Source organism: Alosa pseudoharengus, unplaced genomic scaffold, assembly GCF_046254945.1.
Source record: "Alosa pseudoharengus isolate Yale_2024_CS ecotype anadromous, Long Island Sound unplaced genomic scaffold, YU_APseudo_1.1 YU_APseudo_1.1_scf_17, whole genome shotgun sequence".
Classification (NCBI taxonomy): Eukaryota; Metazoa; Chordata; class Actinopteri; order Clupeiformes; family Clupeidae; genus Alosa; species Alosa pseudoharengus.
Genome location: NW_027468640.1, coordinates 18,390,824 through 18,411,140, shown reverse-complemented (window position 1 = coordinate 18,411,140; position 20,317 = coordinate 18,390,824). Strand labels below are relative to the sequence as shown.

General features: G+C 38.8%; 1 protein-coding gene across 3 annotated transcripts; it reads left to right on the top strand.

Annotated features, from left to right (window-relative positions):
* The first annotated feature begins 407 nt into the window (after positions 1 to 407).
* LOC143127335 (uncharacterized) lies at positions 408 to 14,742 on the top strand. 3 transcript variants are annotated; one of them, XM_076288769.1, is made up of 8 exons: positions 408 to 498; positions 4,229 to 4,616; positions 6,419 to 6,507; positions 6,653 to 6,916; positions 11,564 to 11,998; positions 12,442 to 12,864; positions 13,334 to 13,756; positions 14,249 to 14,742. In XM_076288769.1, exons 2-8 carry the CDS (start codon positions 4,533 to 4,535, stop codon positions 14,685 to 14,687), a joined length of 2,157 nt encoding a protein of 718 aa, XP_076144884.1. In that variant the 5' UTR covers positions 408 to 498; positions 4,229 to 4,532; the 3' UTR covers positions 14,688 to 14,742. The 3 variants fall into 3 exon arrangements, with proteins under 3 accessions (XP_076144884.1, XP_076144883.1, XP_076144882.1); XM_076288768.1 differs by having other exon boundaries at positions 5,110 to 6,507; XM_076288767.1 differs by having other exon boundaries at positions 4,871 to 6,507.
* The last annotated feature ends 5,575 nt before the right edge of the window (positions 14,743 to 20,317 follow it).

Below are 20,317 nucleotides of genomic sequence, written 5' to 3'. Positions count from 1 at the left end.
CAGGACTATTTATAAAGCACAAAAGCTACAGTCAAGGCAACTACACTTTCAACAAAGTTACAATAGCAGTTGTAATATAGTGACATGTTTTTAAGGCATGCTTCAGAGTGAGAAATGGGTTCAGATTCTGCATATGCAGGATTTACAAATAATTACATTTGCAAAAGTCTGCTTGACCTAAAAGGATATTTTCACTTTTCACTATTGCATGATGCAGTCATAGACAGAGTAATACATTTAGGCTATTCACAACTCATAAGAAGGAGTGGTCAGAAAGGGAGGATGTTTGATTTGTCTGACAACATTGAAAAGACGTTGTATGAAATGCGGTAGGCCTATCAGAATCAATAACATCATGTGGCCTGCAGGTGGCTAGAGTTCCTTTACTTTCTTTTGTACCTGGGCACTGAAGCTCATGCGCTACATCGCTACCGCTGCGAGGTGTACTTTAATTGACCTTGGCTAGCCTACCTCATTCAAAACGTCGATTTATGAATGGTGAGTGAATCCTTTGAAGTGTAGGCTTATAAAAAAGGGCGAACAATTGTAGGATTCTCACGTGGTCGTCGTTAGCCTAAATTCATAATAACAAATCGAAATAGGCTATTCAGTTAGTTTCGTTTTTGTTGTGCATGGCCAGGAACAGTTTTCTCTTAAGCTTCTAGTTGATTAATTTACTTTAGCTGACTATTGAAATACTATCAGGATTGTCTACAACTAATAACCTATTTTTGAATAGGCGACTTCTGCGCCTCATTATTATTTCGTTGATTTAAACTAGGCTACGCACAGTGCATGGTTCGCTTCCGTAGGCTATCGTGTGTCAAGTCGCTTCCGTATTTGTCTGAAAATCTGAATAAATAGACTCAAAACGTTGCTCTGCCTCTGCAGTCACATATTGTCGTCTAAGAAAAACGATTTACAGTATGATATACCATAGTCTATATATCTACTCACAGACCACTAAGAATAACGTGCAGACCGACCACACTTTGAGAAAGATTGGCGTATGATGTGTATGCTTCTCGCTCAAAATTATTAGTTTGTCACAAAACCATGGCAGTGCCACCAGGAAAGTAATAGTCATTGACTGTATCCTACACAAAATAGTACCACTCAAACATAAATTGGCTTATCTGCAGTTAGTGTAGTTGCATTTTCTTGAGCCCAGAAATGTTTTACTTATGTTAAGATGAGGAAAAACAATGTATTGCATGTTTTTTCTATTTTATTGTTTAAATATGCAAATGAGGCCCTATCATTAAATATGTGCCCATTTGCTTACAAACAAAATCAGATTGTGTGATAAAGCCAGGCTCAAAATTATTTTTCCAAGGGAAACACATATATTTTGGGGTCTGAGTTGGTGAAAACTTTTAAGGAACCTGGTCAGGGGGTAGAGTTGACCTATTACACCATTACGGCCTTTCTGTGCCCATATGAAGAAAATAATTGATTTTATTGAAGTGGTTAGACTTTAAGGCAGGTCTTGCAGTGAAAAACCAACAAGCTCTTTAATTAAGCATAGGTGTATGCAGGCAGGCAGCCTGCCATACTGTAATGGCACAAACTGGCCCTGAGGTGTGGGAGTCCAGAGTATCAGGCTTCAGGGGGTATTTTGAGACTGGACCTGTAACCACGTACGTACAGATTAAGGAATTAAGTACCCCTTGCAAAAGAACTATACATGTATACAGCATGCACACAGAGACATGCACAAGAACTATATTCAAGAACTACATGCAACTACAAGCATGCAACTACAATACCTATATACAGCATGCAAAATAACTATAGCATGCACACACACAAACACATACAAAAATTATATTAGGGGTGGGAATTAGCAAATACGATACAACAAGTATTGCGATTCAATACTGCGATAAATTGCAATTCATGTCTCCCTTATTACTCAAAGGCATTGCAAAAAAATAAATAAAAATAAGACTGTTCAACTCACTTCAAATGTCACATTTAATTCTGCGAACATTATCTACACAGCTGAAGTGCAAAAACTTTGTTATGGCATGGTGCATGTCAAGGTCCTTTTTCTATTCGCTTTTTGTTGAAAACCGAAATACACCCACACTTTCAATGTGAAAGAAAGGCTGAGTGTTGTGTATAACAGATTGTGATTGTGAAGCCATTGTCTTTTGAAATTGCTGTTAAATGCACAACAAAGCGCCACAACAAGTGGGCGTGATAAGCTAATATAATGTTATCAGAGTAAACCCTGAGTAAACCTGACTCAAATAAAATTAAGCTAGATAATCAATTCTATCATTAAATATTGAGATACTTTGCGCTACTCTATTAATATAATTATCTGCACAATATATATATATATATATATATATATATATATATATGTTAGAGGTATTATTATTATTCACAGTGGAAGAATAAAGTGCTCAAGTGGAGAGTATAGTAGCAACTGACAGTAAAACTTTTTCATTGTTGTGTCGGCATTGGAGTTTTCTCCTGTATTGATAATTGAAGAACAATGGAATGTTATATTAAGTGATAAACAGAAATGTTTAAATTCAGCATGTTTTTTCTTTTCTTTTTAGGACATCAAATTATCAATCAATGATCAAGTAATACTGTTATCTACCTCTCAGCAATATCAATATACCATGTCACTTTTAAACTAATGTTTAAAAGTGACATGATCTGATTTTGTTTTTTAAAATATATGCATATTAGTGCAATTAGTTAGGGCCTCATTTGCATATTAGATAATATAAAATAAAAAAGAAAGAAACATGCAATACTTTTTTTCTCATCTGAACATAAGTAATCAACTGAGAAAGTTTCATGGTGATAGCTATAATTTAAAATGTGTACCCTATTCACCTGTATAGTGTCTCCCCTTAATTATCTTATTATGCTAATTATGCAAAACGCCCAAAATGCAACTTTTAGCAACCAAGTTGAATTCCATCCACTAGGCATATTCACTCAAATGTTCATACAAATTCACAAAGTTCTCATCAGGTGAGTGAAAGTGGTCATTTCAGATGTTTTTGCCAGCACTTCATAAAACTCTCATAGATTGAGAACTTTATTTGTAGGATATTGCTTGTTCACAACTTGAGCTGTGTATGCAAAGACACAGAGTTCAGAGTTCACACATTTTGAATAAAATACACTTTTGGGACTCCCTGCTAATACTTTTGGGAATGCTATTTTTTATTAGTATTATTTCATTTGAGCTACATTTTACACTGATATGGCATGATTGCAATATAAACACAGCTAACAATGGTATTAAATTGCAGTAGCCTATGATTAAATGTAATGGAATATTCAACTAAGGTAGACTGCTATTTATGGTTACTAATATACTCCGAGTCTCTGGCCCTCTCTTAGAGCCAGGCATAGTGAGCTGGCCCTCGGAAGAAAAAGTTTGGGGACCACTGATCTAAATATTTTAGGATCTAAATCTGTTCGCTTACATCAGAAGCTTATTTAGGTTATCATCTGGATAATTAGAAACAACTGTTTAATTTAACTATATGGATAGGCTTTTTCCCCTCCAATGAGGTATTTTTGAATCCAATCAACTCTGGTGTGCATGTAAATTTGAGACAGAGACGGAGAAGGAAAGAGGAACATAAGGGGGGGAATCCCACTTTAGCCTACAGAACACGCACGTGGATATGCTAACCCAGAACATTACCCGACCCACCCGCAACCTATAAATCTCACCAGCCCGACCTGCTGGCCAACCCGCGGGGGCCCTCGGGTCATAAACTGGCCCATGCAACACTACTACTTACTAACTAACGTTGCACACATTTCTATAGTGATAACAGCACTCGAATTTCTTCCAAGATTGTTAAGACTCATAGCCTAGTGCAGTGGTTCTTCAACTGGGGGTCGCCAAAAATATTGAAGAGGTTGCAAAATGATTAAAGTTATTTTTCTGAAGGTTTTTAGTCAAAGGCTGCCATTGACATTAATGCCTTTGGTGTTGACATAGCCTATGAGAGTAGACATTTTCTGCCTCTGCTTCCAATGCCCATCTCGCAACATTTCGAAACCAAATTCTGCCAGTTAGAGAGAAGGGGGTCACGAGACTTGGCCCATGTTCTTGGCAGACAAAAAGTTTAAGAACCACTTGCCTATTGTTCATTCACAGCTATTATTATTGTAATAACATGTTTAGGCATAAGTAATAGCCTAATACTGTTGTTGACTTGTATTTTGGTTTGTCTATCAGAAGTGCTGATACTGAAGATGAGCTGGGGATGGAAGATGCACCTTTGACATGGCCTGCACAAACCAATCAGCTTTGGAGTACATCTCGAATGCCAGGCCATTCCTGGTTAGCAACCTCAAAAATGCTAAACTCATTGCAGAGAGGCTTCAAGAAAAGGTTAAAGGAAGAGAGTTTGCGGTGTTTAATTCATATGAGGTGATAGAAGTCACTTCAGAAAAGCATTCTTTCGATCAAAACCTAAAACTTTTAGACATGGTCACCAAAAAGGGGGAAGATGCCTGCTCTGTATTCCTCATGATTCTGCATGGTGAAAGAAACAGGACTTTACCAAAGGAGTTGCATCCCTGGATCACCTGTTTCGGAGATGAGCCAGATATGGAGCCCACAGGTGAGAGGAACACTGAAAGCTGCTGGTTATGTGGATGTGCTGTGGGTAGAGATTCAGCTGCAATATGTAGTCAAGAATATAATGGAAACCTGCTCGTGTGAGTAAGTTGGGGGATGTTTTTGGTAACATTATAAATAGCAGTAAGTTAGAAATATACTGTACGGTACTAGTGTAAAATGTAAGACAATATATTGATATAATGAAGATCAATTGTGTAATGAGACTGTTCACAGTGTTTTGTACTGTATCATTAGGCTCCAAACCTTGTCAACAATACCAGAGCCAACTCAAAGCAAGAGCCAAAATAATACTCAATACTCACACAAAAGAAATGAAATCTCTCTTAGATTACAAGAATTTGGAAAATTTCCATTATACAAAACTTGTGCTGGACAGAGATGAGCAGAGCTGCCCTATGTCAACTAAATTTAAAGTGAAAAGCAAGAAATACAAGAAATGCCGGTCTAAAAAGCTGAGTACCTACATTCCACAGAGTAAAGCAAAGTTATCTCCTGAAGACCTCCTGAAAAGCAGGCAAGATATTCTGCTCACTGGGAAACCAGGAATCGGAAAGACAACAGCCACTCTTGAAATGATTAACCTCTGGACAATCATGGAAAATAGAAGACTGAACTATCTGTTTTATTTTGATATGACAACACTGCCTGACATGTCAAAACCAATAAGTCTGGAATCTTTGCTGTTTGATGCATACGTTGAACCCCATTTAAACAGAGAAGAGGTGCTACTTGACATCAAGGAGAACTCTGAACACGTCTTCATAATATTTGATGGCATCAAAGATGTACCTTCGAACTCTGTCCTGCACAAGATAATGACCAAAGAGCTTCTCCCTGAGGCCAAGGTTGTGGTAACTTGCCGGCCAGAATATGAAGAGATCCTTCCAGAGTGGGAAGCCTGTCGTTTGTGTGCAGGGGTTCAATGAAGAATCACTGAAGGCTTATTTGTCCCATATACTCAAAGATAAACCTGATGCTGTGGGCTTGATCATGGGGAATTCTGAGCTGCGTAGCCTCTGCCATGTCCCTATTCATGCACTCATGGTTGCCACCTGTATGCTATTTCATAGTGCTGAAGCGCCCAACCTGTATACAGCTACAAAGATTTATCTTAACATTTTCCGACATATAGTGAAAGGTGGACAACGCTTAAAATTATGGCAACTAGACCACTATATTCAGCGCAACAGAACAGAGATACTGAATTTGTGCAAATATGCTTTCAACGCAATTAAACAGAAGTCCATGCTTCTACAAGATTGTGAAGACAACACCATTGAGCATAACTTTCTGATCCAGCTTACCTCTAGAGAAGGACCAACTCAGGAAAAATCGTGTCATAGTTTCCTCCACAACACAATGCAGGAATTTTTTGTTGCGCTATGGCTGCTTGCTAATCCAGAGATTATTGATGAAGTTCTTCAGGACTGTAAAAGTGAAGAGGGGAAACACATGAGGCATGTGATTCCTTTCCTGTGTGGTCTCCTGTCTGAGAAAAATGTGTCATTGGTTAAGTGTCTATTTTCTGAAGAACACATTAAGCTGGTATCAAGCGGATTCCATGAGAAACTTTTGAGTGCATTCCTCACTACCCAGGCAGATGAAGATGAGGCTATCCCAGAGGATTATGAGGACTTTCTGTTTCTCTGCCAGTGCCTGTTTGAAATGCAGGCACCATTGCCATGTTTTGTGTTCTTCAGCAAAATGAAATATTCTTTTGAATTGGTGGATGGGAATATTGACCCTTATCAGTGCTGTGCATTGTCTTATGTTATCAAACAGTCCAATGACCGGAAGATTGAGTTGGACTTGAACTGTAATGTTTCTGAACAAGTTCTGAAGCTTGTTGGTGACTGCAGTCAGCACATCAGGTAATACACTCTGATCACCTCAAGGAAATTATAGGCTATCAGGTGTTACACAAATACACACACACACACACACACACACACACACACACACAATTACATGTGGTTTTGTCCAAACAGCTGATGTTAGTTACTTATTTCTCTGCAGACTTGATTCTTGCTTGCAAACAATTTGGACAACTGCATTGAACTCTCAAAATCCGATGCTTTTCACTGGTCTGCTGAATTTGTTTGGACCAGAGTTTCACCTTCCAGTGTGGGAACCATTAGTGTTTGAGAAAGCAAGAGAAGTGATATGCCAGAGACAAGAGAAGATAAGCCTCATCTTGCACTGGGATCCTGCCAGTCAACGTCTGAGCGTAGCTGTCTACAAGCTTGTCCTCAGTGTTCTTCCACAACTCAACTCCATCAGGTACTGATGCACGTTTCCTTTAATATGTTGCAGTGTTTAGCCCTTTTCAATTATATTTTTCCAGAGGTTATTTATAAATTTTAAGTTTCATGGATTTTAATGTTTTTAGAGACAATATTTAGGAAATAGGCTGTTTTGTATTTTGCAGTCAGTCATTACATAAATATGTTTGAATTTAGTATTCATGATAGACGGACCCTGGTGGGATTTTAAATCTCTGTGAATATTTAGGCAGGAGGGCCAATAATGCCAGTATCTTATTTTGCATTTGCTAAAATAGGCTACAACAATTAAATTTTGGTCAGACTTTGACTGAAGTAATAATTTTGACAAATGACAAGCCAAGTGAATGTTGAAATAAATCTGAAATACAGTATATTTCTAACTACCAGTTCACAGTAGGCCCTATTTTAGCAATCTAAGTGCATAGTCTGACGTTTAGGGTGTATCTGAATCGACATATGATATCTTGACAGCAGTAAAAATGGCCTCTGCATCACATGCATAGTTCAAAAGGGTTGGGCGTAAACCAATGAGAGTGACATCTGCCCTTCCCTTTAAGAGCAAGGAGCACAATGTGAACTGGACATCCTACTAAATTTGAATAGACTTTTGACGAGTGACGATGCACTTTAGAATGTCATGATAGGGCCCCTTGAGTTGGTCCAAAATACTGCAGATTGTTTTTTATAGGATTGTCAACTTTTAAATATTACTTTTAACTTGACATTGTTTTACCTTTAGTGTTGACTTTTTATTGCTGCATAGTCTGACGTTTAGGGTGTATCTGAATCGACATATGATATCTTGACAGCAGTAAAAATGGCCTCTGCATCACATGCATAGTTCAAAAGCGTTGTTCTTATCTGGGTGTATTGGGCGTGTGTTGGGCGTAAACCAATGAGAGTGACATCTGCCCTTCCCTTTAAGAGCAAGGAGCACAAAATCAAACAGGCTGTTGGTATATTGACAATGAGTGCATCTCTGCAGAAGGAATCTGCTTGCACTCGAGAGCATGTATGCAACAGAGTGATTCCACCATGGCTTTGCTAAATCATGTGCGTGTGTGACAAGCAGTGTATAGCCTACATGCCTCTGCAGTCGCCTGGTGTTGAACTTGTAGGCAACAACAAAACAAAGTGACTGACAGTAGAATGTGTGATGTCTACTAGCTAGCGTTGCTTACCTATTGATAAGCAGCACTCATTTGCTAGTCATATTGGCCATAGAAGATGGATAGAAGCTGAACAATTGCTTTCGCAGATGTTAATATTGTCTATCACAAAAAGAAGTCTCACTGAAATTTGAACTGTTTATCCTAAAACCCCTTTAGAAATAAGTCTTGTCTAGAATTTCCCATTCCTCAGGGTTGTGAACTAGTCATTAGCCATGAAACTATATCTCTTAACTAAATTAAGTCAGCATTTTATCAAATAGGCCTATGCATTTAATAGTTGCACTGCTGAACGCTAAAAACTGAATTGCTGAATACTGTCAACGTTGACTAGCCGACTATATCAGTCAGGACGCTGCTCATGGAAAGTGAATAAACTCTGCGATCAAATCTAACTTTTTAGAAATTTATCTAATGGCAAATAATAGCTATCCTTCAATTTGAAAGAGTAATTCATGCATTCATTATATGCAGGCTGCTCACTGTATGTTTGTGTTATCTAAGCCTCTCTTTCACACCTTGAGTTGGTCCAAAATACTGCAGATTGTTTTTTATAGGATTGTCAACTTTTAAATATTACTTTTAACTTGACATTGTTTTACCTTTAGTGTTGACTTTTTATTGCTGCTTTTATTTTCTGTCTTTTCTTGTTTAGTTTTGATAACTGGTTATCTTTGTTTGTATTATTACGCTATGGTCTTTTTTGAAATTGTAGCACTTTGGTCAATTGCCATTGTTTTTAAATGTCCCGTACGAAAGGAAATATATATATCATATTATTTTATATATTGGAGTTGAATTAAAATACAACTAAGTGTCAGCGACACTAAAGGCTATGCAGTTGTTGTCATGTTGTCATGTAATTGTTTATTGGTGAAGGAAACCATCAAGTAGATGACCATCCACAACACCTTAATCCTGTGCATAGGGCTTAACCCTTTGCATACCGCATGCTCTAAATTTGGTATCCCAGTACCGATGACGTTCAGTCTGCAAAGGGTTAAAGTATTGTTTGTGCTGGAGGCAGCAACAAATGTACTCAGCCTTAGTTGTGCAGTGATGTTGTTGTGAATATAAACCAGGGGTCTCAAACTCCTAATGTCAAATGTCAAAATAATTTCAAAATAATAATGTAATTCGGCCCTTGAGGGTATTTTAATTGCGACAAACAACAACACTGATTAAAATAGACGATAGATCCAAGTATGGTGACAAATCCCGTTTGTACTCTCATCCACCAGATGCTAGACATCCAGAGCTTCGATTCAAGCCCAAATTCGCAGCACAAAGTTTTCAGGAAATACTTGTATTACACGCGAGAAACACAAAGACGTGCATTTGACGCGGAAGTGATGCAGGCCATTTTTGCACAAATTGAAAACGTTCACATATGATGAAGTCTTGGGTAGGCTATGTTATTCACCTAGATTCTGATTCTGAAGGAGAATATCTGCCTTTTGGAGATTATGATCGGTCGTCTATTGACAGTGATAGTCACGGTGCGTCTGTGAATGGAGGTGCGTCTTTGCGTGTATACGACGGTGTCCACTAAGCATAGGCCCTACCATGCTTATTTCGACCCTCTGCCCAACATAGCTTGAGGTGGCAGTGGTAATCGTGATGATAGTGTCCGTAATGGACGTGGTACAGACAGCAGGGGTAGTAAAAATAGGGCTCTGAAGAACAGTCACCCACGATAGGAACTGATTTGACCAGGGTACTTTATTGTAGGCCTATAATGACGGTTTGTGGTTATAGGCTAGTAATAGTTTACTATTGTTGATTTACATCTTAGGCCTACTGTTTTCCTGTTAATTTGTTATGTGGGTAATATGACAAAACCTGTAAACCTGCTCCAATATGTTCAACATCCAGTATTTACTGAAAGGTGCATAATTTGAGGTGCTTGCCATCCAGTGGCAAATTAGATACATTTACCCCCTTCATGAACTTTTTTTTATACTCAAAGATTCACAGTAGGACTTTCAAGCCTTAAAAAGTCTTACAAAGACCACTTTCAAGCCTTTTGAAAATTTTGATGTCAAAATCCAATGGTGTTGTTTTCTTAACCCTGGTGCCTGCCTAAAGTTTGCCATGCAGGTTTAAATAAGTTATGAGAAGATAATATTTTTTATTTGGAGTGAAACACACACATACCTGTTTTTATGCTTTTTGTTTTTTATATTTTATTATTATTTTATTTATAAGCTAAAGATTTGCACTTTGTGTAGTATTTAAAAAAAACATTGCATTTTCAGAAATAGCTGTTCTTTTTTGTATTATCCTTTTACACTGACATGGCCCTCCAATCAGATGACGTTGGCCGAAGTGGCCCCCAGCTCAGTTGAGTTTGAGACCCCTGATATAAACTTTCCGGACAATAATTTACAATTTGTAGTTCAGCCAAGTTAAGTTATTGAGTTGACTTTAGTTGAAAAGTATCTTCCCGTTTCATGGTTACCCCAAAAAACATAGTAAAACCATTGTTAATCCATGGTTAATTTTCGTAAGGGTGTGCCTTATTAAAATAAAATAAAGGTGGCTTTTGATGGATTACTCATTAGTCTGTGTTAATATGTAGTATAATAATGGTTTGCACATACCGGTATATTGCTGGTTGCATATTTATTAAGTATTCATATATTTTAAATGTTACATGTACATAATTGTATATATCACCACATATGCACATACATTGTATGTGCATGTTCTCTTAAATATACACACATTGTGCATAAATGTTACAATATATATGTACATATGTTTCCAAATAATTTTAGATATATTTAAAATATATTCTACCGTACATTAAATATACCGGTACATGTGACACTATATCTTTACATACCGGTACATGTGACACTATATCTTTACAAATATTACCAATACAGTTCCCAATATACAGTACATCTGAATACATTATGATGGATATTTCTATGGCAGCCGTCGCCTACTGGTTAGAACTTTGGGCTTGTAACATAAAGGTTGCTGGTTAAATCTCTGACCAGTTGGAAAAATGTGTGCGGGGGATGTGGTTGAGCACTGCTCTCCCATGCCCAATTCATGGATGGGATAAATGCAGAGACCAAATTTCACTCATGGTATCAAAAGAGTATCCTTATACTTAAATATAAAACTGCATATATTTTGGAATATATTTACACACATATTATTTTATATATGCATGTTCAATATATTTCAATATATTGAAATGAGCATTTTTTTGTATATTTTGCTATACATTACAATGTATTGCATGAATACATAATATATTGCATAATATATGTGTCATCAATATATTATTCCATGTATTGCCAATGTATAATATATTGGGAAATGTAATGGAAAATAATATCTTGCAATATATTTCCTTTCGTAATTGGTTCTATAAATGAATTGACATTGCCGTATATCAAAAGAAAGCCAATTTGCTGATCAATTTGTTTCTTCCTCTGTATGATCTGTTTTAATAGATTGACACCACCTCAATTTGAGATTATTTCCTCTGACGAGTGGGGAGTGAGAGAGAGGTCATTTCATCTGCATCTGTGTTTGATTGCTGCTTTCTGTGAGGGAGAATCTGAGGGGCAATCTGTAGGCCAACTCGCTACAGTAAGGACACTGTTTACACTCTTCAGAGTTACCAATGAATCTGATTTCCTCTTAGAGCTTTACTCTCGTGCAAAAGACTCTCAAAATGCCCTGAGTCTCATTCAGGCATTACAGCCAGTTTATCAGTCAGGTCCTGAGGTCTGGACCATAGTCCTCTCAGAGAGAAAGGCCTCCCTGTTCCTAGAAGTGTTGAAATTCCAAACACAAAAGATACCGGTTGAGCTGAGAGGCTGGTCAAATGAAGAGGATGAATTGAGGGTTTTCCTTTGGTGTCTGCCCTACATATCACAGCTCAGGTGTGTGAAGACATAATTCCTTTCCAGATAGCATCTGCATTGCCCTTTTCTCAGTTATATTTACATATTTAATGGGCTGATAGATTTTATGTTTCCTATCAGTTTTATTGTTACAATGATGATGACAACATTGGGTATTGTGATGTTTAAATTGCAAGGCAAATGTCTGTTAGAGTGTACTTCTTTGTTCATGTTGTCATATTGTAAGCTTAAAAACATGAACAATGAAGGTGATTATTTATTTAAGGATAATGTGATTTTTCTTTCCAGGTACAGTTAATTTTAAATACAGTTAATTTCATGGATGCCCTATTGATAAACCATCAAATGATGATGATGATTTGTTTATTTATTTTTTAACATTGGCCGGGATAACACAATTCAAATGTGCATGGGGGCTAAACTACTGATGAGCCTGCTCTCTGTATTGTCTGTGAAAACAGATTCCCTGAACCTCAAGATGGCAGCATTTCCTCTGAGGAGTGGACGCAGAGAGTGAAGTCATTCCATCTTGACCTGTGTCTGCAAGCAGCTCTCTATGACGGGGAATCTGTACTCACCACTGTCAGGACACTGCTTACACTCTCCAGTGTTTACAATGAATCTGATTTCCTCTTAGATCTGTACTCTCATGCAAAAGATCACGAGTCACAAACAGGCAGGAGTCTCATTTCAGCACTACTGCCAGTTTACCAGTCAGCTCCTGAAGTCTGGTCTATAGATCTCTCAGAGAGAAAGGTCTCACTCTTCCTAGAAGTGCTGAAACTCCAAACACAGAAGAAACCAGTAGTGCTGAGAGGCTGGTCAGATGAAGAAAATGAAGTGAGGAATTTCCTTCAGTGTCTTCCCTACATATCACAGCTGATGTGAGTGATAGTATTATTTCTATCCAGATTCAAAACAAATTGTTTTTACTCTCTTCTACACTTGTTCATGTGCATTATGTGAAACTACATGTTAATATGAACCCCATCTTGGTATTGTATGTAGGCTGTGTGTTTTATTTGTTCCTTTTAGAGAAAGGGGATGGACAAGCTATTTTCACTAATTGGAATATTTGTATATGTAGTCAACAAAATGACTACATGATTCACTCAAATCAGGATATATAAATATTCATTTCAGTGATGTCCTATTGATAAACCAGTTCTGTTATTCCTGTATGTAGAATGTGTATTATCAGCTGCTTAATGCTTAAGTGGTGTTCTTAATGTGTATATATAAATATTTTTAAAAGTATGATAGAGAATGTTACATGTGCATACAGTATGTGATTTTGATAGCTGAGAGATAAACCACTGATGAGCCTGCTCTCTGTATTGTCTGTGAAAACAGATTCCCTGAACCTCAAGATGGCAGCATTTCCTCTGAGGAGTGGACGCAGAGAGTGAAGTCATTCCATCTGAATCTGTGTCTGCAAGCAGCTCTCTGTGATGGGGAATCTGAACTCACCACTGTCAGGACACTGCTTACACTCTCCAGTATTTACAATGAATCTGATTTCCTCTTAGATCTGTACTCACATGCAAGAGGTTATGAGTCACAAACAGGCAGGAGTTTCATTTCAGCACTACTGCCAGTTTATCAGTCAGCTCTTAAATGCTGGTCCATAGACCTCTCAAAGAGAAAGGCCTCACTCTTCCTAGAAGTGCTGAAACTCCAAAAACAGAAGAAACCAGTCAATCTCATAGACTGGATAGATGACGAGAGTGAAGTGAGGAGTTTCCTTCAGTGCCTGCCCTACATATCACATCTTAGGTACAGTCAGTATGCAGTAATTAATTCCTTTCATATCCAAAACATATTTTTATTTATGGTGAAATGCCACATGTTCATGTGAAGCCTGGCACTGTAATATAATGTATGTGATTTTATACTCAGAGGAGTATAAAACAGAGGAGATTGTTATTTTTAATTCTTACATAATGGTTGTTTTTAATAATGGGATTTTATGTAGTTAACAAAATAGCCACACACTTCCCCCTCACATGGGAAATATAATGCATGTCCATTTCATCATTATTCATGTCCCATTAAGAAACCATTGAAGTCCATTTGTGATCCCTCCCCTATTGCATAATATATTCTGTCTGTATTATACTGTTGTAATTATTGTCAATATCAAATAGTTTTCTTGATGTTGATATATTTTTGACTATCTGATGCATAATGTACATGTTAATATGTGATTGTGATAGCTGAGAGATAAACCACTGATGAGCCTGCTCTCTGTATTGTTTGTGAAAACAGATTCCCTGAACCTCAAGATGGCAGCATTTCCTCTCAAGAGTGGAAAGAGAGAGTGAAGTCATTCCATCTGAATCTGTGTCTGCAAGCAGCTCACTATGGCGGGGAATATGTACTCACCACTGTCAGGACACTGCTTACACTCTCCAGTGTTTACAATGAATCTGATTTCCTCTTAGATTTGTACTCTCATGCAAGAGGTTATGAATCACAAGAAGGCAGGAGTTTCATTTCAGCACTACTGCCAGTTTATCAGTCAGCTCCAGCATGCTGGTCCATAGACCTCTCAAAGAGAAAGGTCTCACTCTTACTAGAAGTGCTGAAACTCCAAAAACAGAAGAAACCAGTGGACCTCATAGGCTGGTCAGATGAAGAGAGTGAAGTGAGGAGTTTCCTTCAGTGCCTGCCCTACATATCACAGCTCAGGTGTGTGAAGACATAATTCCTTTCCTGATATCATCATCATTGCCATTTTCTCATCATATCTACATATTTAATGGGATGATAGATTTTATGTTTCATTTCATTGTTATGATGATGATGATGATAATGAGGCATTGGCTGTGGTTATGTTTTAGATAGTAAGACAATGACTGTTAGAGGTTACTTCATTTTTAACGATTTTACATTTTAAGATTTAAGTATATCAACAATTTTTTTATGATGATGACTCATTTAAAGTTAATGTGATTTGTATGTGTTTGTGGATGTATATCTCTCTATCAAGATGTTTTTAATATGGTAACTCATTCAATTTGATAGCATTAAGTGTATGAATAAAATCATCCTGACCTTGACTTTTATCATTGTCTTTTATATTCAGTCTATATTCTTCAAATTCAAGCAAAGCAGCCAAGTTCCTGGTGAATCTTGGTGGTGCAGCAGCTGGGTGTGTTTCAGATACAGGAGAGAGTTTCTCTGAGCTCTTGTCCTCTGTGTGCAGCTACAGCACTTTCCCTCTTGGTCATGAGAACACCTCTGAACAGAGTGATGTGTTGCTGGAACTGCACTCCTGTGTGAAGCTCTATGAGTCTGAAACTAACAGGAGGCTCCTTCCAGTATTTAAGCCAGTTTACCAGTCAGTTCCAGCATGCTGGTCCATAGACCTCTCAAAGAGAAAGGCCTCTATCTTCCTAGAAGTGCTGAAACTCCAAACACAGAACAAACCAGTAAAGCTGAGAGGTTGGTCAGATGAAGAGAGTGAAGTGAGGAGTTTCCTTCAGTGTCTGCCCTACATATCACAGCTCAGGTGTGTAAAGACATAATTCCTTACCTGATATCATCCTCATTGTTCTCTTTCAGTCATATCTACACATGAAATGTAATGATATATTTCATGTTTCATATCAGTGTTTTACGGTTATGATGATGACGATGATAATGAAGGCATTGGCTATGGTTATGTTTAAATTGTAAGACGATGCATGTTAGAGTGTACTTCATTTTTAATGTTGTAACATTTTAAGATTTAAAGCATACAGTATCAACATATTTTTTATGATGATGACTCATTTAAAGTTAATGTGATTTGTATGTGTTTGTGTCTATGTATATCTCTCTATCAAGATGTCATTATTGTGGTAACTCATTTAATTTGATAGCATTAAGTGTATGAATAAAATCATCCTGACCTTGACTTTTATCATTGTCTTTTAGTTTCAGTCTATATTCTTCAAATTCAAGCAAAGCAGTCAAGTTCCTGGTGAATCTCGGTGGTGCAGCAGCTGGGTGTGTTTCAGATACAGGAGAGAGTTTCTCTGAGTTCTTGTCCTCTGTGTGCAGCTACAGCACTTTCCCTCTTGATTATGATGAAAATGATGAGTATGAGTACAGCTCTGCACAGAGTGATGTGCTGCTGGAACTGTATTCCTGTGTGAAGCTCTATGAGTCTGAAACTAGCAGGAGGCTCCTTCCAGTATTTAAGCCAGTTTACCAGTCAGCTCCTGCATGCTGGTCCATAGACCACTCAAAGACAAAGGCCTCCCTCTTACTGGAAGTGCTGAAACTCCAAAAACAGAAGAAACCAGTAGAGCTGAGGTGCTGCTCAGATGAAGAGAGTGAAGTGAGGAGTTTCCTTCAGTGTCTGCCCTACATATCACAGCTCAAGTGTGTGAAGACATAATTCCTTACCTGACATCATCCACATTGTTATATTTCAGCCATATCTACACATGTAATGCAATGATATATTTCATGTTTCATATCAGTGTTTTACGGTTATGATGATGACGATGATAATGAAGGCATAAGCTATGGTTATGTTTAAATTGTAAGACAATGCATGTTAGAGTGTACTTCATTTTTAATGTTTTCACATTTTAAGATTTAAAGCATATCAACATGTTTTTTTATGATGATGACTCATTTAAGATAATGTGATTTGTGTTTGTGTGGATGTATATCTCTCTATCAAGATATCTTTAATGTGGCAACTCATTCAGACTTTTATCATTGTCTTTTAAATTCAGTCTATGTTCAGATTCAAGCGAAGCAGCCAAGTTCCTGGTGAATCTCGGTGGTGCGGCAGCTGGGTGTGTTTCAGATACAGGAGAGAGTTTCTCTGAGCTCTTGTCCTCTGTGTGCAGCTACAGCACTTTCCCTCTTGATTATGAGGACAGCTCTGAACAGAGTGATGTGCTGCTGGAACTGTACTCTTGTGTGAGGCTCTATGAGTCTGAAACTAGCAGGAGGCTCCTTCCAGTATTTAAGCCAGTTTACCAGTCAGCTCCAGCACTCTGGTCCATAGACCTCTCAAAGAGAAAGGCCTCACTCTTCCTAGAAGTGCTGAAACTCCAAAAACAGAAGAAACCAGTGGACCTCATAGGCTGGTCAGATGAAGAGAGTGAAGTGAGGAGTTTCCTTCAGTGTCTGCCCTACATATCACAGCTCAGGTGTGTGAAGACATAATTCCTTTACTGATATCATCATCATTGCCCTTTTCTCATCATATCTATATATTTAATGGGATGATTGTTACGTGCAAGTCTAGGGGCTGGACACGCAACAAAAGTGTTGAGGTTGAAAAACCTCCAAAAAGGCGAACAAAGGAAATATCTGTCAAGTGATGAAGTGTTAATTAACAAAAAGTGGATATATAATAATATGGATAAAAAGAAAAGAAGTGTTAGCTCAGAAATCACAAGTACAAAGGCAACGAAGTAGAAACTTAATCCAAAAACAAGGCCTAAAATCCAAGCCCACATCTAGGCCCAGCCAGCCTCTCACTCTGGCGATTCCGGCAACAACGGCAAAAGCCGCTGGGTGGAGCGTGGCAGGTGGAAAGGCACAGCATGCAAAGTCAGGCAGAGCTTAGCGTAGCTTCTGAGATGGGGAACAGCGCCCCTTTTATACAGCAGCGCATCCAGTCACCAACGGCAATATTGACATTGGCAATTAACGCCTCAACCGCCAGCACGTCCTGCAACAGAGCTCACACACAGACACAGGACAAAACAGAGCAAAGCAACACAAACATGCCAGGACATAACACCCCCACCACCAAAAGTCAACATCTACTGTTGATTATCAAGATGATACAAAATGATAGGACAGTACAGCATCAGTTCCTGTAGCACTTAGATAGATAGATAGATAGATAGATACTTTATTGATCCCCAGGGGAAATTCAAGGTCTCAGCAGCATACATAACACACAACCACATTCTTTAACATCAGAAAGAGTAATAAAGTATATAATATAAAAACACAACTAAGCAATAAGGACATTAGAAGATAAAGAATGCTAAATATACTAAAATACAAATTATATAACTAACACTTAATGCAATATATAAAAATATACTAAAATACAAATTACAAAAATACAAATTATACTAACTAACACTTAATCTAAGTCATTCTAGAGACAGTATCCACATAGTGGTGACTAATCAATCAGAGGCGCTTTCAATGACTGAGGCAGGGACTGAGCCTGTGATTCTCTGTGCATAGTTAAGATATGGTAAGGTGCTCTGTGCGAATGGGTGTCATGGTGGTAGTGCAATGGTGATAGTGGTAGTGGTCATGGTGATAGTGCAAATGGGTAAGTAAGTCCAACAGTGCAGCAGTGCAGAAGTAAAGTAAGGTAAAATCTATATATCTATATATTTAACTATTTAAGAAAATGTATAAGTGTGGCCACAGTTTGGATGTGGCATAGAGGGGGGGGGGGGGTTATGCATATGTGCTAATGTGGTAATATAGCACGCAAACAGTGCGGCATAAAGACAGTGATACAAGTGGCTAGTGGACAGACAGTACCAAACATGGAGGGGGTGAAGAGGCAGACAGACTATGCAGAGAAGTCTATCTCTCCTCTTCCCTTAAGTGAGGCATTAAACAGTTCAATGGCCCTGGGGACAAATGACTTTCTCAGTCTGTCTGTTGTGCAAGGCAGTGACCGAAGTCTCCAGCTGATCAGGCTCTTCTGCTTAACAATGGTGCTGTGGAGTGGGTGACACTCATTGTCCAAGATGTTGATCAGTTTGTTCAGGGTCCTTTTGTCAGATAGTGAAGTGATGCACTCCAGTTCAGCTCCCACTACAGAGCCAGCTTTCCTTACCAGCCTGTCAATTCGCCCTGCATCCTTCTTCCTTGTGCTTCCTCCCCAACACACCACTGCATAGAAGAGGACACTGGCAACAACAGACTGGTAGAACATCCTGAGGAGCTTACTGCACACATTGAAGGACCGCAGCCTCCTCAGGAAGTACAGCCTGCTCTGCCCTTTCTTGTAGAGTGCATCAGTGTTGGCTGACCAGTCCAGTTTATTGTCCAGGTGGAGACCCAGATATTTGTAGGAGCTAACCACCTCCACGTTGACCCCATCAATGTGGACTGGTAGCAGAGTGGGCTTAGACCTGCGGAAATCCACCACCATCTCCTTGGTCTTTGACGTGTTAAGTTGAAGATGATTGAGTTTGCACCATTGCACAAAGTCCTCCACCAGGCTCCTGTACTCCTCCTCCTGCCCGTTCCTGATACACCCCACAATTGCAGTATCATCAGAAAACTTCTGCATGTGGCATGACTCGGTGTTGTAGCAGAAATCAGATGTGTACAGGGTGAACAGGACTGGAGAGAGCACAGTTCCCTGTGGCGCTCCGGTGCTGCAGATCACAGTGTCAGAGAGACAGTCCTTCAATCTGACGAACTGTGGTCGCTCGGTCAGGTAATCTGTAATCCAGGTTACCAAGTGAGCGTCCACACCCATCTGCAAGAGCTTGTCTCCCAATCTGAGGGGCTGGATGGTGTTAAAAGCACTTGAGAAATCAAAGAACATGATTCTCACAGCACTTTTCCCCTTGTCCAGGTGGGAATGTGTCCTGTTGAGTTGAACTCAAGGTGTCCTGTTGCGTCCACCTTGAGTTAGAAAGGCAGCTGAAAACTTGGTACAGCAAGCACAGGAACACTACAGGAAAAAAGCCTTGGTGTTTCCAAAGAAAATCAGACAATCTGTAGACTAAACACAGTTGTTAGTACCAGAAAGAACATAATCTCGAAATTCTTGAGAAGAGCACAAGTTGGAACATTGCGTAGGCCAAGGCAATCCTCCTCAGGAGAAGAACGAAATGCGACAAGAACAGGGTCACCATCCAATTTTTCCATGTTTCTAGAAACACGAGATTTCAACGCAGGCAGAATGAGCAACAGCACTGTCTCTAAAGACTGCAAGAACGAACCGGCATTTTCAGCACTGCTTATCATAGACAGCGGAAATTATCTGCAATTTCAGCACCAAGGGTTGTGGGCAGCAACTCGGGCGCCGATGGCGTTCAGACAGATGAATTTTCGAGACACATAAATGTGTCAGACAAATCCACAGCATGTTCCTAGTTGCGTTTTTGGGCTGGAGTAGCCACAGCCAGAAATAAAATCACTTTTTATGTGGATGGCATGCAATTAACTTTTGCAAAGCCCATCTCGATTCCCTGCACCAACACATCAGAACCACAGTAGTTTTCATTAGAGAATGAAAGGACCAAATCAACAATACAACTTTTTGCAGCACCAGTATCAGGCCCGATATCTCCCTTGCGACCAGTGAGAGAGACGACTCCACTTAAGATAAAT

Bases quoted from the DNA above. Each gene is read 5' to 3' on its own strand.
- LOC143127335 (XM_076288768.1), top strand. From the start codon at position 5,507: ATGAAGAGATCCTTCCAGAGTGGGAAGCCTGTCGTTTGTGTGCAGGGG. The intron at 6,917-11,563 runs GTACTGATGCAC...CTGTTTTAATAG, and splicing joins CCACAACTCAACTCCATCAG to ATTGACACCACCTCAATTTG. The intron at 11,999-12,441 runs GTGTGTGAAGAC...CTGTGAAAACAG, and splicing joins CCCTACATATCACAGCTCAG to ATTCCCTGAACCTCAAGATG.